The sequence below is a fragment of the Artibeus jamaicensis genome, unplaced genomic scaffold, assembly GCF_021234435.1.
Source record: "Artibeus jamaicensis isolate MK-2021 breed Jamaican fruit bat unplaced genomic scaffold, CSHL_Jam_final contig_240, whole genome shotgun sequence".
Lineage (NCBI taxonomy): Eukaryota > Metazoa > Chordata > Mammalia > Chiroptera > Phyllostomidae > Artibeus > Artibeus jamaicensis.
Genome location: NW_026521506.1, coordinates 3,877,534 through 3,901,448, shown reverse-complemented (window position 1 = coordinate 3,901,448; position 23,915 = coordinate 3,877,534). Strand labels below are relative to the sequence as shown.

General features: G+C 38.5%; 1 protein-coding gene across 8 annotated transcripts in view; it reads left to right on the top strand.

Moving 5' to 3' along the window:
* THOC2 (THO complex subunit 2) overlaps nt 1–23,915 on the top strand; it is a 128,241-nt gene that overhangs the window by 38,966 nt on the left and 65,360 nt on the right. For all 8 annotated transcript variants that reach the window (XR_005083761.2, XM_037154129.2, XM_053662328.1 and 5 more), the window contains exon 8: nt 20,840–21,006. Coding sequence is in view for 7 of the 8 variants with exons in the window: in XM_037154129.2 (XP_037010024.2) it covers nt 20,840–21,006 (167 nt within the window). In the remaining variant the exon portion in view is untranslated. The remainder of the gene's footprint in view (nt 1–20,839; nt 21,007–23,915) is intronic.

The window sequence follows — 23,915 nt, the reverse complement described above, 5'->3', positions numbered from 1 at the left end:
TGTTTCTTTCTGGCTATCTGACTCCCTCATCTTCCCCTCTGTCTGAGAAAGGAATTTTTCAGTGACATAAAAATTGACATTAAGAATTCTAATTCCGATTAGTATTACAATTTATTGGATTCCTCCTTAATTCAGATTCCATGCAGGCCTTGTTTCATTTGGCCAGAGCAGTTCACTGACACAGCATCCTAATTTTCATGGCATTTTTTAATGTTTCCCCTTGTTTATTCCCATTGTTTTCTCTTTAGGAACAATTTAGACAGATAATACCTCGTACATATCTATCTCAGGTGTGATCTCTTTCACCAGCCATTGGCAGAATGGATATCTAGTTTTGGAGGTATGCATTTTAGATACATTTACATTACAGGGTGCTTGGCTGAATCAGGAGAAATCCTTATTTACCATCCTATAATTAAAAATATTCATTTGCTCCCTAAATGATTCTGGTATATCAAAAGGTTTATATCCTAAATATAAAAAACAGTGTTTATACCCCATTAGATGGTCTGGGGCTATTTACCACATGGGTAAACAAGGAAGTAGAGTCTTTTTTTTTTTCAAACATTTAAAAAAAATTTTGTTTATTAATCTTTAGAGAGGAAGGGAAGGAGAGAAGGACAGAAATATCAATGTATGGTTGCTTCTCGTGAGTCCCCTGCTGGGAACTGGCCTGCAACCCAGGCATGTGCCCTGACTGGGAATCAAACCCTGATTGTGTGGTTCGCAGGCCCGCGCTCAATCCACTGAGCTACACCAGCCAGGGTGGAAGTAGAGTCTTCATGGTGATTGCGATCTCAGGTCTGACATTACATTTAGAAAACTTAAGTAGGAATTGGTGGTAGTGATTAGCTTAGGCTCTTGAGCTGTCAAGACATAGACCCCATACAAATGAATCCTGCATCAAGATGGCAAAAAGCCATCTTTCAGAAATTACAGGAAAGGATATTAGAGAAGGACTTGTTTGATTGTTGAAGTCAACAATAAGCACTCTAGTTTTCTTAATGCCTTTCAGAAAAAGGTAGTAGTTAGGTATTCATTCCTTTTTTTCTAAAAAAAAAATGTCAGCAACATTTTTTTCTAAAGGGTGAGCTAGTAAATATTTGGTTCTGTTTTGTAGGCCATGCGGTTTTTGTTGAAATTATACAATTCTGCCATTATAGTGAGAAAGTAGCTGTAGCAAATATGTAAATAAATGAGTGTGTCTGTGTTCTAGGAAAACTTTATAAAAGCCTAATGGATTTGATCTATAGGTCATAGTAAGCTGATTCCTCTTCTAACTCAAGAGTGCTGGCTAAAAATTAGTCACGGGCTTACTTGAGTTTGTTTGTTTATACCCCTGTCCCCCCCCCATCACTACACTATTGTCCATATTCATGAGTCCTTTTTTGTTTTTGCTCAGTCCCTCCACCCCCTAACCTCCATCCCCACTAGCTGTCATCTGATGTCCATCTGAGTCTGTGTCTCTTTTGCTTGTTAGTAGTTGGTTCATTAGATTCTACATATGAGTGAAATCATATGGTATTTATCTTTCTCTGACTGGCTCATTTCAGTTAGCATAATGTTCTTCAGGTCCACCCATACAATTGCAAAAGGTAAATTTTTTTTTTCTTTCTTACAGCTGAGTAGAATTCCATGTGTAAATGTCCCCTAGTCGTTTTATTTACTCATCTATTGATGGACACTTGGGCTGCTTCCATATCTTGGCCATCGTAAATAACACTGCAATAAACATAGGGATGCTATAATTCTTTCAAATTAGTGTTTTGGATTCCTTTAGGTATCTTCCCCATAAGTGGGATCACTGAGTTAAAAGATAGATTTATTTATAATTTTTTGAGGTATCTCCAGACTGCTTTCCACAGAGGCTGCACCAGTTTGCATTCCCACCAACAGTGCAAAAGGGTTCCCCTTTTTCTGCATCCTAGCCAGCACTTGTTTGTTGATTTTTTGGTGATAGCCATTCTGACAGGTTTGAGATAGTATCTCATTGTGAATTTAATTTGCATCTCTCTGGTGATTAGTGATGTTGAACATCTTTTCATATGTGTCTTGGCCATCTGCATGTCCTCTTTGGAGAAGTGGCCATTCAGGTCCTTTGCCCATTTTTTAATTGGGTTGTTTATTTTTTTGGTGTTGAGTTTTGTAACTACTCTATAAATTTTGGGTATGAACCCCTTATCAGATGTATTGGCAAATATGTTCTCCCATTCCATGGGTTGTCTTTTTATTGTGCTGGTGATTCCCTTTGATATGCAAAAACTTTGTAGTTTGATTTATTGATAAAAAGTGAACAAATTAATAATTATTGATTAAATAATAATTTAATTATCAAAATGTTTTGGTTTGATTTATTATTTATTTATGAATAATAAGCTCATTTGTTTATTATTTCTTTTGCTTCCCTTTCCTAGGGAAATATATCTGATAAAGTATTGCTACAAACAATGTCCAAGATTTTACTGCCTACTTTTTCTTCTAGGATTTGTATGGTTTTGGGTCTAACATTTAAGTCTTCAATCCATTTTGAATTCTTGTGTGTGGTATAATATGGTGGTCTAGTTTCATCTTTCTGCACATATCTGTCCAGTATTCCTAACACTATTTATTGAATAAACTAACTTTAGCCCACTGTGTATGCTTGCTTCCCTTCTTGAGTATTAATTAACTACAAACATGTGGGTTTATTTCTGGGTTCTCTATTCTATTCCATTGACCTGTGTGTCTGTTTTTGTGCCACTACCAGGCGGTTTTGGTTGCTGTGGCCTTCAAATAGTACAGTTTGTACAGTTTGATAGTACAGTTTGATGTTAGGTAGCATGATTTCTCCAACTTTATTCTTCTTTCTCTGGATTGCTGTTGCTATATGGGGCCTTTGTGGTTCCATATAAATTTTTTAAAAATTCGTTCTAGTTCTGTGAAATATGTCATTGAAATCTTTTTTTTAAATATACTTTATTGATTATGCCATTACAGTTCTATTTCCCCCTTCATTCCCCTCCACCCTGCACACCCCTCCCCCACCATTCTCCCCCTTTAGTTTATGACCACGTGTCTCAAGTTCTTTAGGTTCTATATTTTCCATACTATTCTTGCCCTCCCCCCTATCTATTTTCTACCTATTGTCTATGGTACTTATTTTCTGTACCTTCTCCCCCCTTCTCCTTCTCCCACTCCCCTGTTGCTAACCCTCCATGTGATCTTCACTTCTATGGTTCTGCTCCTGATCTAGCTGTCCTCTTAGTTTGCTTTTGTTTTAGGTGTGGTTGTTAATAACTTTGAGTTTGCTGTCCTTTCACTGTTCATCTTTTTTATCCTCTTTTTCTTAGGTAAGTCCCTTTAACATTTCATATAATAAGGGCTTGGTGATGATGAACTCCTTGAATTTGATCTTATCTGAGAAGCACTTTATCTGTCCTTCCATTCTAAATGAAAGCTTTGCTGGATAGAGCAATCTTGGTTGTAGGTCTTTGGATTTCATGACTTGGAATACTTTCCAGCCCCTTCTTGCCTGTAAGGTCTCTTTTGAGAAATCTGCTGACAGTCTGATGGGAACTCCTTTGTAGGTGACTGTCCCCTTAGCTCTTGCTGCTTCTAGAATTCTCTCTTTCATTTTACTCTTGGCTAATATAATGATGATGTGCCTTGGTGTGTTCCTTCTTGGGTCCAACTTCTTTGGGACTCTCTGAGCTTTCTGGATTTCTTGGAAGTCTATTTCCTTTGCCAGATTGGGGAAATTCTCCTTTATTATTTGTTCAAATAAGTTTTCCACTTGTTGCTGTTCCTCTTCCCCTTCTGGTACCCCTATAATTCGGATGTTGGAGTGTTTAAAGATGTCCTGGAGGTTCCTAAGACTCTCCTCATTTTTTTGAATTCTTGCTTCTTCACTCTTTTCTGTTTGGCCATTATTTGCTTTCTTCTGGTCCACTCCATTGATTTGAGTCCCAGTGTCCTTTTCATCGCTATTGGTTTCCTGAGCAATTCCATTCATTTCAATTAGTTTCACCTTCATATGTTCCTCTAATTTGTGACTAAAATCAACCAGTTCTGTGAGCACCCTGATCACCAGTGTTTTGAACTGTGCATCTGAAAGTTTGTCTATTTCTTCATTGCTTAGATTTATTGACTCTGGGGCTCTGAGTTGTTCTTGAGCCATGTTTTTGATCTGTTTCGTGCCTGTTACGTAGGAGGAGGTGTTCACCAGGGCGGGGCCACCCAGGTTGCTGGTTTGTGACCCTGTATGTGGGGGCGGGTCAGAGAGGGACAATGGCGGTTCCCTCTGCCACTTTCCACCACTGGGGCCTGCACGGTCTGTCTCACTGCTTTGCTCCTTCACCCGTTTATCTGAGCTTGAATGTGACTGTGGTCAGCCCTCAGTGAGTCCACCGCCTTGCGCCCTCAGTGGGTCTGCCTGCTACTCCACACCTGGGATCCCCCTATGGCTGCCAGCGCCCTGGGTTGTGCGCCTGGGTTGTGCACCGGGTTGGTCCGGTGGATCTTTCCTGCCCGACCCCACTCTGCCGCTGGCTCTTCCCCTCTTACCGGTTTGGCTGAAGGGTTCATTGTTGTCAGAATTCTGTGTAGTTCAATTTTCTGTGGTTTGGTTGCATTTTTGTTGCTAAAACTTTGTTGTTTTTAAACTTGGTTGTGTGAGAAGGTGCAGTGCTTCCACCTACGCCTCCATCTTGGCGGAAGTCCCCTGTCATTGAAATCTTGGTAGGAATTGCATTGGATCTATAGGTTGCTTTGGGTAGTAGGGACATTTTAATGATGTTACATCTTTCTGTCCATGAACTCGGTATCTGCTTTCATTTATTTGTATCTTCTTCGACTACTTTCTTCAGTATCTTATAATTTCCTGAGTACAGGTCTTTTACGTTCTTGGTTAGGTTTATTCCTAGGTATTTTCCTTTCTTTGAAGCAATTGTGAATGGGATTGTTTTCTTAATTGCCCTTTCCATTAGTTCATTATTGACATATAGAAATGCACCTGATTTTCGGATATTAATTTTGTATCCTGCTACATTGCTGAATTCATTATTCAGTTCTATCAGTTTCTTGGTGGAATCTTTGGGGTTTTATTTTCATAGTATCGTGTCATCTGCAAATAAACACAGTTTTACTTCTTCCTTTCCAATTTGGATGCCTTTTCTTTCTTCTTCTTGTCTGATTGCTCTGACTACGATTCCCAGTACTCTGTTGAATAAGAGAGGTGAAAGTAGACATCCCTGTCGTCTCCCAATGGTAAGGGAAATGCTTGTAATTTTTGGCCTGTTTAGTTTGATGTTAGCAATGGGTTTGTCATACATGGCTTTTATTATGTTTAGGTATGTTCCCACTATTTGCACTTTGCTCAGATTTTTATCATAAATAGGTGCTAGATATTATTAAAAGTTTCCTGCATCTATTGATATGATCATGTGGTTTTTATCCTTCATTTTGAATCACATTTATTGATTTGCGAATGTCGTACCAACCATGCATTCCTGGAGTAAATCCCACTTTATTATGGTATATAGTTTTTTTGATGCGTTGCTGTATTTGCTAAGATTTTGAGAAAATTTTAACATCTATGTTTATCAGAGATACTGGTTTATAATATTCCTTCTTTGTAGTGTCTTTATCTGGTTTTGGAATTAGGATAATGCTGTCTTCATATAATGAGTCTGGGAGCCTTCCCTCCTCTCAACTCAAATTTTATGAAATAGTTTGAGAAACAGAGGTGTTATTCATTTTCGGAATGTTTGGTAAAATATACCTGTGAAGCCATTTGGTCCAGGGATTTTGTTTGTTGGGAATTATTTTATTACTGTTTCAATTTCACTAGGTGTAATCTGCCTATTCAGATTCTCTTATTCCTTGTGATTTGGTTTTGGAAGATTATATGTTTCTAGGAATTTTTCCATTTCATACAGGTTGTCCAGTTTGTTGGCAAATTGTTTTTCATAATATTTTCTTACAATCCTTTGTATTTCTTAGGTGTCAGTTTTTATTTTTCCTCTTTCAGTTCTGATTTTTTTTTGAGTCCTTTCTTTTTTTTTTTTTTGTTGATGAGTCTGGTAAAGTTTTGCCCGTCTTGTTTATCTTTTCAAAGTACCAGCTCTTGGATTTATTAATCTTTTGTATCATTTTTTTAGATTCTTTATTATTTCCTTCTTTCTACTCTGGGCATCATTGGTTGTTCTTTTTCAAGTTCCTTTAAGTATAAGGTCAGATTGTTTATTTGAGCTTTTCTTGTTTGTTGAGATAGGCCTGTAATGCTATGTATGAATTTTCCTCTCCGAATTGCATTCCCAGTGTCCCACTGATTTTGGGTTGTTGTTTCTGCAATTTCATTAGTTTCAGTGTTACTTTTGATTTCTGAGTTGATCATGTTTTGACCCATTTATTGTTTAATAACACGTTATTTAGCTTCAATATCTTTGTATGTTTTTCAGTGTTCTTCTTTAGACTTATTTCTAGTTTCATAGCATTGTGGTTAGAGAAGGTGCTTGAAATGATTTCATACTTCTTAAATTTATTGAGACTTGTTTTGTGTCCTAAAATGTGGTCTATCCTACAAAACATTCCATGTGCCCTTGAAAAGTGTGTATGTTCTGCTGCTTTGGGGTGAAATGCTCTGAAGATATAAATTAAATCTAGTGTGTTCTTTAAAGCTTCTGTCTTCTTTTTGATCTTCTGCCTGGAAGATCTATCCGTTGAAGTCGGTGGGCTGTTAAAATCCCCAACTATGGTTGTATTTCTGTCATTCGCTCCTTTTATGTCCATCAAGATTTGCTTTACATATTTAGGTGCTCCTACATTGGGTGCGTAAAGGTTTACTAGGGTAAACCTTTTGTTTGATATCCTCTTGTTTGATTATTCCCCTGATCGTTATGTGGTGTCCTGCTTTGTCTCCTACTATAGCCTGATTTAAAAGTGTATGTGTTTGGATATAAGTACTGTTGCCCCAGCTTTTTTTTTTTTTTCCACTTGTATGAAATACCTTTTTCCATCCATTTACTTTTTGTCTGTGTGTATCTTTCAATGTGAGATGGGTCTCTTGGAGGCAGCACATATATAGGTGTTGTTTTCTTATCCATTCAGGTACCCTGTGTCTTCTGGTTGAAGCATTTAAGTCATTTACATTTAAGGTGATTATTGATAGATACATGGTAGTGCGATTTTATTGTTAGACTGTTTTTCTCTGTCCCTTTTTTTTCTTTTTCTTAAGGTAAGCCCTTTAACATTTGTTACAGTAATGGTTTGGTATTAACTAACTGCTTTAGCTTTTAATGTGTGGGAAGCTCCTTATTTTTCTTTCGATTTTAAATGACAGCCTTGTTGAGTAAAGTAGCCTTGGTTGTAGGTCTTTCATTTTCATCACCTTGAATATTTCAGGCTACTCCCTTCTGGCTTGACATGTTTCTGTTGAGTAATCAGATGCCATTCTTATTGGTGCTTCCTTGTAGGTAAATACCTGCTTTTCTCTTGCGGCTTTTATGATTTTCTCCTCGTCTTTAAGCCCTGCCATTTTAATTGTGATGTGTTTTGGTGTAGGCCTCTCTGCGTCCCACTTGTTTGGTAATCTCTCAGCTTTCTGGACTTCTGTGTCTTTTTCCTTCACCAGATTAGGGAAGTTTTCAGTCATCATTTCTTCAAATAGGTTTTCGATCGCTTTTTTTTAAACATTTTTTAATTGATTATGCCATTACAGTTGTTCTATTCCCCCCTCCTTTCCTCTCCACCCTGCACACCCCTCCCCCACCATTCCCCTCCTTTAGTTCATGAACATGTGTTTCAAGTTCTTTAGATTCTGTATTTCCCCTACTATTCTTACCCTCCCCCTATCTATTTTCTATCTACTGTCTGTGCTACTTATTTTCTGTATCTTCTCCCCCTTCTCCTTCTCCCACTCCCCTGTTGCTAATCCTCCACGTGATCTTCATTTCTATGGTTCTGCTCCTGATCTAGCTGTCCTCTTAGTTTGCTTTTGTTTTAGGTGTGGTTGTTGATAACTCTAAGTTTGCTGTCCTTTCACTGTTCATCTTTTTTTATCTTCCTTTTCTTAGGTAAGTCCCTTTAACATTTCATATAATAAGGGCTTGGTGATGATGAACTCCTTGAATTTGGTCTTATCTGAGAAGCACTTTATCTGTCCTTCCATTCTAAATGAAAACTTTGCTGGATAGAGCAATTTTGGTTGTAGGTCTTTGGTTTTCATGACTTGGAATACCTCTTTCCAGCCCCTTCTTGCCTGTAAGGTCTCTTTTGAGAAATCTGCTGACAGTCTGATGGGAACTCCTTTGTATGTGACTGTCCCCTTAGCTCTTGCTGCTTCTAGGATGCTCTCCTTCATTTTAATCTTGGCTACTGTAGTTATGATGTGCCTTGGTGTGTTTCTTCTTGGGTCCAACTTCTTTGGGACTCTCTGAGCTTCCTGGATTTCCTGGAAGTCTATTTCCTTTGCCAGAATGGGGAAGTTCTCTTTTATTATTTGTTCAAATATGGTTTCCACTAGTGAGTGTTCCTCTTCCCCTTCTGGTACCCCTATAATTCAGATGTTGGAATGTTTAAAGATGTCCTGGAGGTTCCTAAGCCTCTCCTTCTTTTTTTGAATTCTTGTTTCTTCATATTTTTCTGTTTGGTCATTTTTTCCTACCTTTTGGTCTACTCCCTTGATTTGAGTCCCAGTTTCCTTTTCATTACTGTTGGTTTCCTGTGCATTACCATTCATTTCAATTAGTTTAGCTTTCATATGTTTCTCTAATTTGTGACTGTACAGGATCCTATTCACCAGTGTTTTGAACTGTGCATCTGAAAGTTTGGCTATTTCTTCATCACTTAGATTTATCGGCTCTGGGGTCTGAGTTGTTCTTGAGCCATTTTTGGTCTGTTTGTGCCCGTTAAGTATAAGGAGCGGAGCCTTAGTTGTTTACCGGGGTGGGGCCACTCAGGTTGCTGGTTTGTGACGCTGTATGTGGGGGCGGGGTCAGAGAGGGAGCAATGGCAGTCCTCTCTGTTCGCCAGTCCGTCCCATAGCCTTGGCCTGTTTATCTGAGCGGAAATGTGCGAGCCCTCCCTGCGCCGTGCAGTCTCAATGCTCTCCTCTTCACTGTTTTATCTGCACACAAATGCTCCACCTACTGCAGACAGCCAGCTGCGCCTCTTCCCTGTGTCTGCCCGTAGCTAGCCCGCACCGCACCTGGGATCTGCGCTCTCAGCTTCTTTTGCACCACCTGGTCGGGGATCTTTTTTGCCAACCCGCTCTGCTGCTGGCTTCGCTCCTCTTACCCGTTTAGCTCAGCATTTCGTTGTCTTTGGACTCCGTATTGTCGATTTTCTGTGTGGTTTGGTTGTGTTTATTGTTGTTAAAACTTTGTTTTTAGATTTGGCTGTGCGGGGACTCAAGGTGTTTCCACCTACGCCTCCATCTTGGCCGTTTTTCGATCTCTTGATCTCTCCTCTCCTGGTATTCCCATGATGTGAAGGTTGTTATGCTTCATGTTGTCCAAAATTGTTTCTTAAGCTCTCCTCATTTAAAAAGTTTTTTTTCTCTATGCCACTCTGTCTAGGTATTTTTTCTACTTTGCCTTCCAAAACACTGATTTGATCTTCTACTTCATGTAACATACTGTTTATTCCTCCTAGTATATTTTTTATTTCAGGTATTATTGCATTATTTATTTCTGACCAGTCCTTTTTTATGATTTCTATGTCATTTTTCATGTGGTTGAGTATCCTTGTAATCATTACTCTAAATTCTATCTGATAAATTTTTTGCCTCCATTTTATCTAGTTCTTCTGGAGAATTCTCTCATTCTTGCATTTGGGGTCTGCTTTCTTTGTCTTTTCATTTTGGCTGTTTCTCTGTATTTTCCACCTTAGCTGTTAAAGTAATCAGTCACCAAACTGATCAATAGTTAATATAATTAAGCTGTAATCAGCATCCTAGCCTGGCTTAAACACCAGAGAGGGAGGCAGAGTAATTCCTGTGGGTGGGGCAATTGCTTGCCCTCAGGCTTATGCCACTCTTGGAGGAGATTCCTCTGCCTGAGAAAGATGGCTTTTGCAATATGGATAATGACTCAGCACAGGGATCCTGGTGGCTGTTTCTTGAGTTCTCTTTACAGAGCCACCAACCTCAGACCCTCCTCACACATCTCTAGTCCACTCTGCCCTCCCTCTGCTGGAGCCCAGGGCAAATGGCTGCAAATGAAATTACATGCGTTGGCCCTGTCAGAGGCTCTCTGCATCTCTAGCCATTTCTGCCTGGCAGATAGAAAATCTGCTGCTTTTCACAGCTGGATGTTATCTGCATTTCTTTCCAGCTCTGGTGCTATAGGCTGGGGAGCTCAGCTTGGGGTTTAATGGCCAATGACATATCCCTCTGGAACTTCAGCTGCCACCAGTGAGATCTGAGCCAGTACTCTTGTGCCTCCTTTGCACTAGCCTACCAGTCTTGTTGTGGTGAAGTCGTTTCTTCTGTCTGTCCTTGGTTATAAGGCTTCTCTGTATCTAGTGTTCAGTTGGTTATCCCAGATTATTTCTCTAGTCTTGTAATTCCAGATTGGTCCTTGGAGGAGGTTAACATAGCTTCCACTTCCGCTATCTTGGATTCTTGCTTAGTTTAGCTTAGTTTTGGAGAGTGAAAATAGTTCTTCCTTGTTTTGGGCTTAGTGGCCTAGGATGTTTTTGGCATAGACTATTAACACTTCTTAACTAGTATCAGAGCCCATTTCATCAAACCCCTCAGGACCTTCATTTGTTACCTGTTGTCTAAGGTTGTAGATTTGACTGAGGATGGGCAAGTAATAGGGTGAGAGCCTAATGCCCCTTCAGTCTCACAAGTACCCTTGGTTGCTTGTTAAGTGACCATAGAAACATTAAAATAAAAACCCCAAGCAAAATGCTTGTTCCTCTTTGTCCACATTATCTTGAGTGTACTTAGTGTTTTATCTTTGGCCCAGTTTGCTTGTAAGGGCCATTCAGCCTAGAAGCATTTTATTGTGTTAGTTCTCTCCTATGCCTTCGACTGCCACTTGCATGCCTCCTTTACTTAAGTATTTACTTTGTTGAAAGCTTCTTTACTACACACTAGGTATGAAGAAGTCGTTATTGTCTACTATGAAAAAGATGGTAGCAGTTGGTGTTCTCAATCATAGTTGTGTTTTACAGTTACATTTTTATTTTGTTAGGCGTATTTCTTTGCATCTTTGTTTTTTGGTAGTTTTTGCCTTGAGATGTGCAGTTTTTGCAAATACTATTTCTTAGAAATAGCCTAGCATAAGTTTTTATTAGACTGTTTCAGTTCATTTGACTGCTCAAACAAAATACCAGAGACCGGATGATTTATAAATAACAGAAATGTGTTTCTCACAGGTCTGGAGGCTGGAAGTCCAAGATTAGGGTGATAGCATGTTCACATTCTGGTGAAGAGCCTTAGTTACAGACTGGTGGCTTCTTGCTGTATTCTCAGATGATGGAATGGTCAAAGAAATTTTTTTAAGGGCATTACTCTCATTCATGAGAGCTCTGCTTTCATGACCTAATCATCTCACAAGGCCCCCACTTCGTAATATCACATTGGGTATTTGAATTTCAAAATATGAATTCTTGGGAGGGGAGGCAAACATTCAGACCATAACATACCCTGTTTCTAAAGTAATTCTAGATGCCAGATCATGTCCAAAACATGGTTATGTAAAACATGGTTTGTTTTACAAGCTCCATTCTGTCAGGAATATGATGATTAAAGATACCATTTTGTTTTCTTGTCAGAAATGTACAGGAACAGACATCTTGCCCATTCATATTTACAGTGTTACCTTGGTCTTCTTTTTTCTGTTAAGAATCTCAATTTGGACTGTTCCTAAAACAGGCATTGTTGGTTTAATTATACCTTTTGCCTGTAGTTGCAATCACTTGCTTTAATATACTGGCCATCTTGGGATCTTTGGGGAAACTTCATTTACTTTTCAGTGCATTTTTCTCCAAAGATGTATCGTCCAAAAGGTATGAATTCTCCTCAAGGGTAGGGAAGGCATTTTCTTAATCTATGTATCATAAGCACCTGTCACACAGTGGGTAGTTATTTAATGTTTAAGTGAAAGAATGAATCTGTGGCATTACAGGCCCACCATTTCTTTATTTTTCCATTTGTTCCCTTCTAATATGGTTCTCGATTTGTTCCTTAAAAGGCATAAAGGTATTGTGTGTATATGTTTGTGTATTCCTTAATATAGCTAGCTGGTGATAGAGCTATGGAGCAAGGCTCATGATTTCTCTCAGGATCATGTGACTGCCATGCTTGAGCTGGACAAAAGCCTTTTTCAGATGCTTGAGCATAAGAGTGCTTCTGTTCTATCACTGTTGCCATTAGAAAAAATATTTTGGGCACTTCAGGCATACTGGTTGTTCCTAGATTATCATCGTATATGAAATAGTTTAACTATTGCTTAGCAAAATTTTAGGCTTAAAAGATTTTCTAAATCTGAGTTTGGCAACTTTTTTCATTTTATGTAGCAAAGGTCATTGTAATTGATTGGATCAACATATGGCACATTAGCCATTTAATAGAAATTTTATAAGCCAGTGGAAAATGCAAAGGTTGATGTCTGTCATGAATAAAAATGCATGCTTCTTCTAGATTCCTGACTTAAATTGCACCTGGAAAGAAATTGGTAGTTAGTTGATAGTACACATCATTGGTAGAATAGCCTTGATGGAGTACTACTATTAAATGAAGCAATGTCAGTGGTTCACATTGTAGCACATTGAAAGTAGAAACTTTAAAGCAATGTGAATGAAACACTTAAATTTCCATGTACCATGTTACTGTTCATAGACCTTATTCACAAGTATTGTGTATGTAACTTAATGGCTAATTATAAGTCAGCCATTTTTTGAAAATTATATTCAATTATCTTTATACTCTCTGCTAGAAAAAAGTATTATTCATTTTCTTCCGTGATTGAATTTTTATATTTAATAAATGTGGGAGAAGTTACAAGGCTGGGGAATTTATAAGATCTTACTTTCATAATCCATTGTCAGTGTTGCAGCAGTTTGGACATATTTTTCCACTTTATTCAGGCATACTTGACATCTAATAAACTGTGCATATTTAAAGTGTACAATTAAAGTCTTAACATATGTACACCATATGTGAAAACAGCACTGCAGTCTAAATAATGCATATTTCTTTTTTCAAATATACTTTATTGATTATGCCATTACAGTTGTTCTATCTCCCCCTTCATTCCCCTCCACCCTGCACACCCCCTCCCCCACCATCCCCCCTTTAGTTTATGACCACGTGTCTCAAGTTCTTTAGATACTATATTTCCCCTACTATTCTTGCCCTCCCTCCTATCTATTTTCTACCTACTATCTGAACAAATAATAAAGGAGAACTTCCTCAATCTGGCAAAGGAAATAGACTTCCAGGAAATCCAGGAAGCTCAGAGAGTCCCAAAGAAGTTGGACCCAAGAAGGAACACACCAAGGCACATCATAATTACAGTAGCCAAGATTAAAATGAAGGAGAGAATCCTAGAAGCAGCAAGAGATAAGGGGACAGTCACCTACAAAGGAGTTCCCATCAGACTGTCAGTGGATTTCTCAAAAGAGACCTTACAGGCAAGAAGGGGCTGGAAAGAAGTATTCCAACTCATGAAATCCAAAGACCTACAGCCAAGATTGCTCTATCCAGCAAAGCTTTCATTTAGATTGGAAGGGCAGATAAAGTGCTTCTCAGATAAGGTCAAATTCAAGGAATTCATCATCACCAAGCCCTTATTATATGAAATGTTAAAGGGACTTATCTAAGAAAAAGAAGATAAAAAAGATGAACAGTGAAAGGACAGCAAACTCACAGTTATTAAGAACCACATCTAAAACAAAAGCAAATTAAGAGGACAGCTAGATCAGGAGCAGAATCCCACTTTAGTTTATGTCCACGTGTCACAAGTTCTTTAGATTCTATATTTCCCATACTATTCTTGCTCTCCCCCTGTCTATTTTCTACCTACCATCTATGCTACTTATTCTCTGTACCTTCTCCCCCTTTCTCCTCCTTCCACTCCTCTGTTGCTAACCCTCCATGTAATCTCCATTTCTTTTTTTTTATAATTAATTTTATTTAGTTATTTTTCAAGTACAGTTTTTTGTCTATTTTTCCCATCCCAGCCTCCCCCGCCCCTTGCTCCCCACCTCCCTCCCATTTCCACCCCCCTTAGTTCTCGTCCCTGTGTCCTTCGTATTTGTTCCTCCAAATCCCTCCCCCTTTTTCCCCTTAACTTCCCTTCCTTCTCCCCTCTGGTCACTATCCCCTTGTTCTCTATTTCAGTGTCTCTGTTTTGTTTTTCTGCTTGCTTGTTTGTTTTGTTGTTTAGCTTCCTGTTAAAGGTGAGATCATATGGTATTTGTCTTCTGTGGCTCCCTCCTGATCTAGCTGTCCTCTTAGTTTGCTTTTGTTTTAGGTGTGGTTGTTAATAACTGTGAGTTTGCTGTCCTTTCACTGTTCATCTTTTTTACCTTCTTTTTCTTAGATTAGTCCCTTTAACATTTCATATAATAAGGGCATGGTGAAGATGAACTCCTTGAACTTGACCTTATCTGAGAAGCACTTTGTCCTTCCATTCTAAATGAAAGCTTCACTGGATAGAGCAATCTTTTATTTTTAAAAATTTTTTAAAGATTTTATTTATTTATCTTTAGTGGGGAAGGGAAGGAGATAGGGAGAGAAATATCAATGTATGGTTGCCTCTTGAGTGTCCCCTGCTGAGAACTGGCCTGCAACCCAGGCATGTGCCCTGACTGGGAATTGAACCACGATACTCTGGTTCTCAGGCCCGTGCTCAATCCACTGAACTACACCAGCCAGGGCCTCGAATAGAGCAATCTTGGAGGTAGGTCTTTGGATTTCATGAGTTGGAATACTTCTTTCCAGCCCTTCTTGCCTACAAGGTCTCTTTTGAGAAATCTGCTGATAGTCTGATGGGAACTCCTTTGTAGGTGACTGTCTCCTTATTTATCTCTTGCTGCTTCTAGGATTCTCTCCTTCATTTCAATCTTGGCTAATTTAATTATGATGTGCCTTGGTGTGTTCCTTCTAGGGTCCAACTTCTTTGGGACTCTGAGCTTCCTGGATTTCCTGGAAGTCTATTTCCTTTGCCAGATTGAGGAAGTTCTCCATTATTATTTGTTCAAATAAGTTTTTCACTTGTTGATGTTCCTCTTCCCCTTATGTTACCCCTATAATTCGGATGTGGGAACATTTAAAAATGTCCTGGAAGTTCCTGAGCCTTTTGTTATTTTTTTGAATTCTTGTTTTTTCATTGTTTTCTGTTTGATTGTTTCTTTCTTCCTTCTGCTCCACTCCATTAATTTGAGTCCCAGTTTCCTTTCCATCACAATTGGTTTCCTGTGCATTTTCCATCATTTCACTGAGTGCAGCCTTCATTTGTTCCTCTAATTTTTGACTAAAATCAACCAGTTCTGTGAACATCCTGATCACCAGTGTTTTGAACTGTGCATCTGATAGCTTGGCTATCTCTTGATTACTTAGAAGTATTTGCTCTGGGGCTTTGAGCTGTTCTTCTTGAGCCATAATGTTTAGGTCTGTTTGCGCTTGTTAGGTATTAGGGGCAGGACCTTAGGTGTTCACCAGGGCAGGGCCACCCAGTTGCTGGGTTGTCACCTTGTATGTGGGGGCGGGGTCAGAGACGGGCAATGGCAGTCCCTTCTGCTGCTTCCTGCAAGCCACTGGGTCCTGCATGGTCTGTGTCACTGCTTGCTCCTTCGCCTGGTTTATCTATGTACGAATGTGTGACTGTGGTCAGCCTGCACCTTGCGCTGTCGCTGGGTCTGCCCGTTTCCACCCCACTTCTGGGATCTGCCAACTGCCGCCTGAGCTCCTGGGTTGGTCTGGCCGATTTTTCCTGCGCAACCCTGCTCCACCAGCAGCTGGCTCCACCCCTCTTACCAGTCTGGCTGAATGGTTTGTTGTTGTCGGACTTTGTACAGTTCAATTTTGTGTGTTTTGGTTGCACTTTTGTTACTAAAACTTTGTTGTCTTTAAACTTGATTGTGCGAGGACTCACAGTGTTTCCACCTACGCCTCCATCTTGGCTTGAAGTCCGTAAATAATGCACATTTCTATTACTCCTCTGCACAGTTTCTTCTTAACTCTTTATATTTAATTTCCCCTCAATCCCCCTGTCCATGTGCCCACTGATCTGCTTTCTGTTAGTATATATTAGTTTATATTTTCTAGAATTGTTTTATAAATGGAATCATATAGTGAGTTTTTTTGTTTTGTCACTTATTTTAGCATAATTATTTTGTGATCATGTGGGTATTATTATTTTTTCAGATAACAGTTAAATTTTTTTTTGTTTAAAACATTTTATTGATTATTCCATGACAGTTGTCCCAATTTTTGCCCCTTTGTCCCCCTCCACGCAGCATCTCCCACTTCCTCAGGCAAATTGCCCACCATCGTTCATGTCCGTGGATCATGTGTATAAGTTCTTTGGCTACTCCATTTCCTATACTGTACTTTACATTGCCATGGCTATTCTGTAACTATCTGTTTGTACTTCTTACTCCCCTCACCTCTTCATCTGTTTCCCCACAGCCCCTTCCATTTGGCAACCATCAAAACACTCCATATCCATGATTCTTTCTCTGTTCTTCTTATAGGCTTAGTTTGTTTGTTTTTGATTCAATTATTGATATTCATTGATTGCCATTATTCATAGTTTTGACCTTTTTTCTTAAATAAGTTCCTTTAACATTTCATATAATAATGGCTTGGTGATGATGAACTCCTTTATTTTTTTCTTGTCTGGGAAGCTCTTTATCATTTATTTCTAAATGATAGCTTTGCTGGGTAGAGCAATCTTGGCTGTAGGTCCCTGCTTTTCATGACTTTGACTACTTCTTGCCATTCCCTTCTAGCCTGCAAAGTTTCTTTTGAGAAATCAGCTGACAATCTTATGGGAACTCCCTGTAGGTAATTAACTTTTTTCTTTTGCTGCTTCTAAAATTATCTCTTTAATCTTTACATTTTAATTATGATGTCTTGGAGTGGGCCTCTTTGCCTCAGTCTTATTTGGGACTCTGTGCTTCCTGGGCTTATATGTCTATTTCCTTCACCAAATTAGGGATATTTTCTTTCATCATTTTTTCAAAATAGGTTTTCAGTTTCTTACTCTTTCTCTTCTTCTGGCGTCCATATGATGTGAATGTTGGGCCTTTTGAAGTTGTCCCAGAGGCTGCTTATACTATCCTCATTTTTTTGGACTCTATTTTCTTCTTGTTCTGACTAGTTTCTTTTTTGTTTTTGTTCCTTATATTCCAAATCATTGATTTGATTCTTGGCTTCATCCACTCTACAGTTGTTTCCCTGTCAATTGTTCTTTATTTCAATTAGTGCATCCTTCATTTCTTACTGGATCTTATTTGTAGAGTTTAGTTTTCTAGGTGAGTGTAAGATACAGCAGATCCTCAAGTTACATGATTTCCTTCAACACTTTTATTTTTATGATGTTGATGAGATGCTTTAGGAACTTAATGCTTGCTTTTGTGGTAAAATTGGTTTTGTTATACATTATTTTGCTCAAAGTTGTAAAATATTGATGATGTTCATTGAAGACTTACCCTTCGATTAATCGGACATTAGTTTTATAGCATTTAATATAATTAAGTGTAAAATGTAGAGTTAATAGAAGTAACTCTTGAAATTTCTTCTTATAAAATAGAGTATATAAGAATTTTCTTTGAAAAATTCCCTAAGTTATCCATAGGTACAGTGTTTAGACCTAACATCTCTCCCTAATTTCAACACACTTGTTCTTTTTTTGTGTAGCATTAGAAGAAATTAGTGGTTATTTGCTTGCTCCAATGAAGTGGTTAGCTTGTGTTGAGAGGCTACATCTAATGAAAAATACGTTATTTAAAAATACTAGAATTTCATTCAACTTGATGCACAAGGTGTGTAGGAACTGATGTAAATTGAGGAAACAGCAGATTGATAGCTCATGCTCGCTCTGGGTCATAAGAATACATTTTGAGACTTCCACCAAGATGGAGGCATAGGTGGAGACGCTGTGCTTTCTCCCACAACCAAGTTGAGAGACAACAAAATATTAGCAACAGAAAACACAGCCAGAACGCAGAAAATTGAACTTTTCGGAAGTCGGATAACAACAAATTCTTCAGCCTGACCGGTAAGCGGGGTGAATCCAGCACCTGGCGGAGCGGGGTTGCACAGGAAAACTCGGTCAGATGGACTCAGGCACGTGGACCCCAGGCGCGGGGTTGCAACGGGCGGACCCAGTGAACGACCCAGGGAGCGACCCAGTGAGTGACCAGCGTACCCAGTGAGGGTGCAGGGCGGTGGGTTGACTGTGGTCCCACATTCGTGCGCAGGTAGACCAGCGAGGGAGTGGGCAGTGAGAGGACGGGACCGAGCAGGCCCCAGCAGCGATAGGCAGCAGAGGGGGCCGCCATTTCCCCGCTCTGACCCCGCCCCCACATACTGCATCACAACCCAGCCACCTGGGCGGCCTCGCCCTGGTAAACACCTAAGGCTCTGGTCCTCATAATTAACTGGCAGAGACCAAAAATGGGTCAGGAAGATCTCAGAGCCCCAGAGCCCATAAATCTAAGTGACGAAGAAATAGCAAAACTTTCAGATGCACAGTTTAAAACACTAGTGATCAGGATGCTCATAGAACTGGTTGATTTTAGACACAAATTAGAGGAATATATGAAGGCTAAACTAATTGAAATGAAGGGAATTGCACAGGAAACCAATAGTGATGAAGAGGAAACTGGGACTCAAATCAAGGGCGTGAACCAGAAGGAAGAAAATAATGGGCAAACAGGAAAGTATGAAGAAACAAGAATTCAAAAAAATGAGAAGAGACTTAGGAACCTCTAGGACATCTTTAAAAGCTCCAACATCCGAATTATAGGGGTACCAGAAGGGGAAAAGGAACAGCAACAAGTGGAAAACTTATTTGAACAAATAATAAAGGAGAATTTCCTCAGTCTGGCAAAGGAAATAGACTTCTAGGAAATCCAGGAAGCTCAGAGAGTCCCAAAGAAGTTGGACCCAAGAAGAAACACACCAACGCACATCATCATTATATTAGCCAAGATTGAAATGAAGGAGAGAATCCTAGAAGCAGCAAGAGCTAAGGGGACAGTCACTTACAAAGGAGCTCCCATCAGACTGTCAGCAGATTTCTCAAAAGAGACCCTACGGGCAAGAAGGGGCTGGAAAGCGGTATTGGAAATCATGAAATCCAAAGACCTACAACCAAGATTATTCTATCCAGCAAAGCTCTCATTTAGAATGGAAGGATAGAAAAAGTGCTTCTCAGATAAGATCAAGTTCAAGAAGTTCATCATCACCAAGTCCTTATTATATGAAATGTTAAAGGGACTTATCTAAGAAAAAGAAGATAAAATAGATGAACAGTGAAAGGACAGCAAACTCACAGTTATTGAACAACCACACCTAAAACAAAAGCAAACTAAGAGGACAGCTAGATCAGGAGCAGAACCAGAGAAATGAAGATCACAGGGAGGGTTAGCAACAGGGGAGTGGGAGAAGGAGAAGGGGGGAGAAGGTACAGAAAGTAAGTAGCATAGATGGTAGGTAGAAAATAGTGGGGAGGGCAATAATAATATGGGAAATATAGAATCTAAAGAACTTGAGACACGTGGTCATAAACTAAAGGGGGGAATGGTGGGTGCTGGGGTATGTAGGGTGGAGGGGAATGAAGGGGGGGAAAGAACCACTGTAATAGCATAATTAATAAAATATATTTTTTAAAAAAGATATTTTGAAAGGAATGGTGGATGGAATGGCCTACATCATTTAAATTATTTTTCTTATTTGCTGTGTAGAAATAGATGCATTCTCATAAATTCAATGCATATATGATGTGAGTGCATTGTAATTTAATTGTGGTAACAGGTGAAGCAGAATGCAAATTGAGGTGATATACTTATTAAGAGCAGGGTGGCTGACAGGAATGTTGTTAAGTCCATGTCCATGGGCCCTTTTTAGTTTAGTTGGGGATTAGTAAGGATAAGTGGCCATCAGCACCTATTCAGTGCTTCTTCCCTTTCTTTTCCTGCTCTACCTAGATTGTCTGTTTTCTTATTGTTTTGCTTGTTTTGTTTAGTCTTTTTTTATGCCCCACAATTCCTTCATGTTTTCTCATTTCTTTTGTTATCAGTAATATACCTGTTTTTCCTTTAGAATACTACCAAAAGCCATAAATATAATCAGTGATACAACTATATTTTGTAGTTTTGTTGTGTATATAAGATAAAATGACAGTTATCCTCAAAATAGTCTACTTTCGTGAACTTTTTATCAACATTACATGTAACTTCTGCATAAAACATTAAAAAACCTTTAGTTGTCTAACTTGTAAAAAATGCATTGTTTGATTTTCATACTTGGCTAAGTGTTAAAAAATGTAGTGCTCTTTGACTACCATGAGTAATGAAGAACTGATGAGACAGTATACTGTAGAAGAAAGTTTATTCAACTTAGTGTCACAGGTTTTGGGCACCAGCCCAACCCTGTTATTAGCACATTTTGTAATTGTGGGCAAGTCACATTTCTCATCTATAAAATGTGGGCCATGACTTGTTGATCTTAAAAATTATAAAGATCTCCCTCTGAGGCAGGGGAAGTAAACTTATAAAAGAAGTTGTTTTTAAAAGTGTTTTTATCTTATTTATTATATAAGTTGTCCCCGAAAGTTAATGGCTTTACTAGAAATGATGTAATAATCATTTTGAATTTTGTATATCTCATCTGTTGCAGGATGCTTTAATCTGGATCCCAATAGAGTTTTGGATGTCATTTTAGAAGTGTTTGAATGCAGGCCGGAACATGATGACTTCTTTATATCTTTATTAGAATCTTACATGAGTATGTGTGAACCGCAAACACTGTGTCATATTCTTGGGTTCAAATTCAAGTTTTACCAGGTAAAAAAAAACATGTGTGCATTATATCTATATCTTATCTATAGGTTAATTTCATGATCTTATATGTATAATTTTATTTGTAAATTATTGGTTTCAGTTCAACCGTTCTAGCAGAGGAGAAAAATGGATAGCTAATGATGAATTGTAATAAGTAGTGTATTGGTAATATGAATAATGTGATGTGAAAGCCTAGAGGAAAGCATAATAAATTTTTTGCCTTGGGAGAGTTAGAATCAGGCAAGACTTTATAGATATAAACTTTAAAAAACCTGGACCTTAAAGAAGGATGAGTGCTTGTTTGTTGAGAGTTGTCTGTGCAGAACTAACAAATAGTGTGATAGTGAAGATGTGACAGTATGAATGTACATAAGAGATTGAAGAAATGATGTATAGTCAGATGTGGCTGTTTTGTAAGACGTAGGGAGAAGAAGGGACAGGAAGTGAAATTCGAAAGGTAGGTGCACTTTTTATTGCCAAGTGCTTTGAATACACTGTGTTGAGTTAGAATTTTATTGCATAGACAATGAACATTGAATAATTTTCACTCAAACCACTACAGTAGTTATGTAGTAAATCTTTGCCTCCGATTATTTCTCTTTAAATTCATCTTTCATGTTATTTCTGCTGTTATATTCTAAAAGAGATCTAATTGACTGCTCAAAAACCTTTATCTACAGAATGAAATTCAAACTTCCAAACATGTCAGAAAAGGCTATTCACAATGTAGCCCCATTGTTTCTTTTCAGCCTCTACTTTAGTGCTCTTTGCCCTCAAATCTGATATTCTAGTCATATGAAATTACTAGCTATTTCCTGAACTTAGGAATAGGCATTGGTATGTATACGAGGTCTCTCCAGAAAAAAATCCAGCCATCGTTACTATAATGAGAACAGTTGCATGACCATTGATGTAACCTGGCAGCCAAGGAAAGTGGACTGGAATGAGCATGCATGAGCAGTGATGACTTCACTATATGAGTCAGTGGGGCCAGTAGCTATCCTGTAGAGTAAGGATAGCTACTGTGTATTGTGTGGCCGCAGCATTCAAATTGAGTGAGTAGAGCAACAGATCTGCATCAAATTTTGCATTAAGCTTGGACGTTCCTCTGAGGAAACTATTTGGATGATTCAGAAGGCCAGAGCTGTGGGCAACTGGTGATTGGCAGCTTTATTATGACAATGTGCTTGCTCATGCATCATGTCGTGTGCAGTTTTTTTCTGAAACATCAAATCACTCAGGTGACTCAGCCTCCCTACAGTCCAGATTTGGTGCCCCATCTGGCTTTCCCCAAAAGTAAAATCACCTTTGAAAGGGAAGAGATTTCAGACCATTGATGAGATGCAGGAAAATACAACAGGGTAGCTAATGGCAATTGGGAGAACTGTGTGAGGTCCCAATATGCCTACTTTGAAGGGGACTAAGGTGTCATTGTCTTGTGTACAGTGTTTCTTGTGTATTGTATCTTCTTCAATAAATGTCTCTTTTTTATATTACATGGCTGGATACCTTCTGGATAGACTTGTTTACATGCAGTCCCTTATAACTAGAAAACTATTCTTACATAACCCTCTCTTACCTGTCTTTTCTTAATCTTATGAACTTCTATTTATTCTGTAAAATCAAGTGCTACTTGCTGTATAAAGTCTTGGCTGATATTTCACCTATGCAGAATTCATCACTTCTTGATCTATATTTTTATAAAACTTGACACAGACTAACACTTACCAGGTTATATTATAATAAACTATGTCTATTTCCTTTGCCAGATTGTGAGCCATTTAGGGCAGGGTCTATGTTTCACTAATTTCTCTGGATTAAATTACTACTTAGTCTATAGTAAGTGCTCACCAGTTGTAAATAAGTGGTCTATCTCTTGATAGCATGGAAGATTTTAATGTAATAAGGCCTCCATTAGCCTTTTGGTATAGCTTTCTTGATTTGTCTGCTTGCTTGGGTTACTCAATCAAGAAATACTCATTTATTGAGTGTTTATGATATGCTGTTGTTTTGGAAGACACTGAATTCTCTGGTAAAGAATGTTTATTTCTGTACTCTGGAGCTCAAGTTCAGGATAGACAGTAAGATGATTTCTTTTAAGGATTCTCAAATGATATACCACCTACTGTCTCTGGTTATCTTATTTTTTACAATCTGGGATGCTCTAGAATAGAAATCAGAACTTGAAAGCATATAGCTTTTTGGTATCAAACAAGATACATGGTAGGGTTTTGAGGCAAGAATTATTCACCTTTGTTCAAAAATTAGTGATGGCAGCTATTCCAGTTCCTACCAAAAGCCAGGGAGTCCACTCTTAGTATGGGGAAGGAGAAGTTCAAGTATTTCATCAAATTTTAAGAGTAACCATGATAGATTTGGCTTTGAGAACATGAAGCCAACTGCTAAAGTGACAGGGTAATTGAAATTTAACTTGGGCATGATTAATTAGAATATAGGTTAGGGCTTTGGAGACTGTAGGTTTGCATAGAACACTTGAGTAATGATGACCTACTGTATAACATCAAGTATTGTTAGTTGAATATGAGTTTTAGAATTAAAATGTTTATATGAAAATATTCCTCATAATGGTAACACTTTTTGAGCTGAATTAAAATTTCTCTGGGGGTTGACAGTGTTGGAATAATCCTTTTTAAAATAGATATTGGGCCTTTTTATAATACAGGGTCCAGCAGAAGTAAGGCCTGCTTGAGTGTGATAGGTAGGGTAATAATATGAGTAATAATTTATAGTTTCCATTTGAACATTTCATCTAAAATGTCATATGGTATTCTTGAATGCGATATTGTTGTGTTACAGAATTACATGCTTATGATTTTGTAATAAAAAAACGGGTGTTATTTGTTCTGGACCCTGCATAAGAAGTACCCAACCAAGAAATATTTGACTTAGAA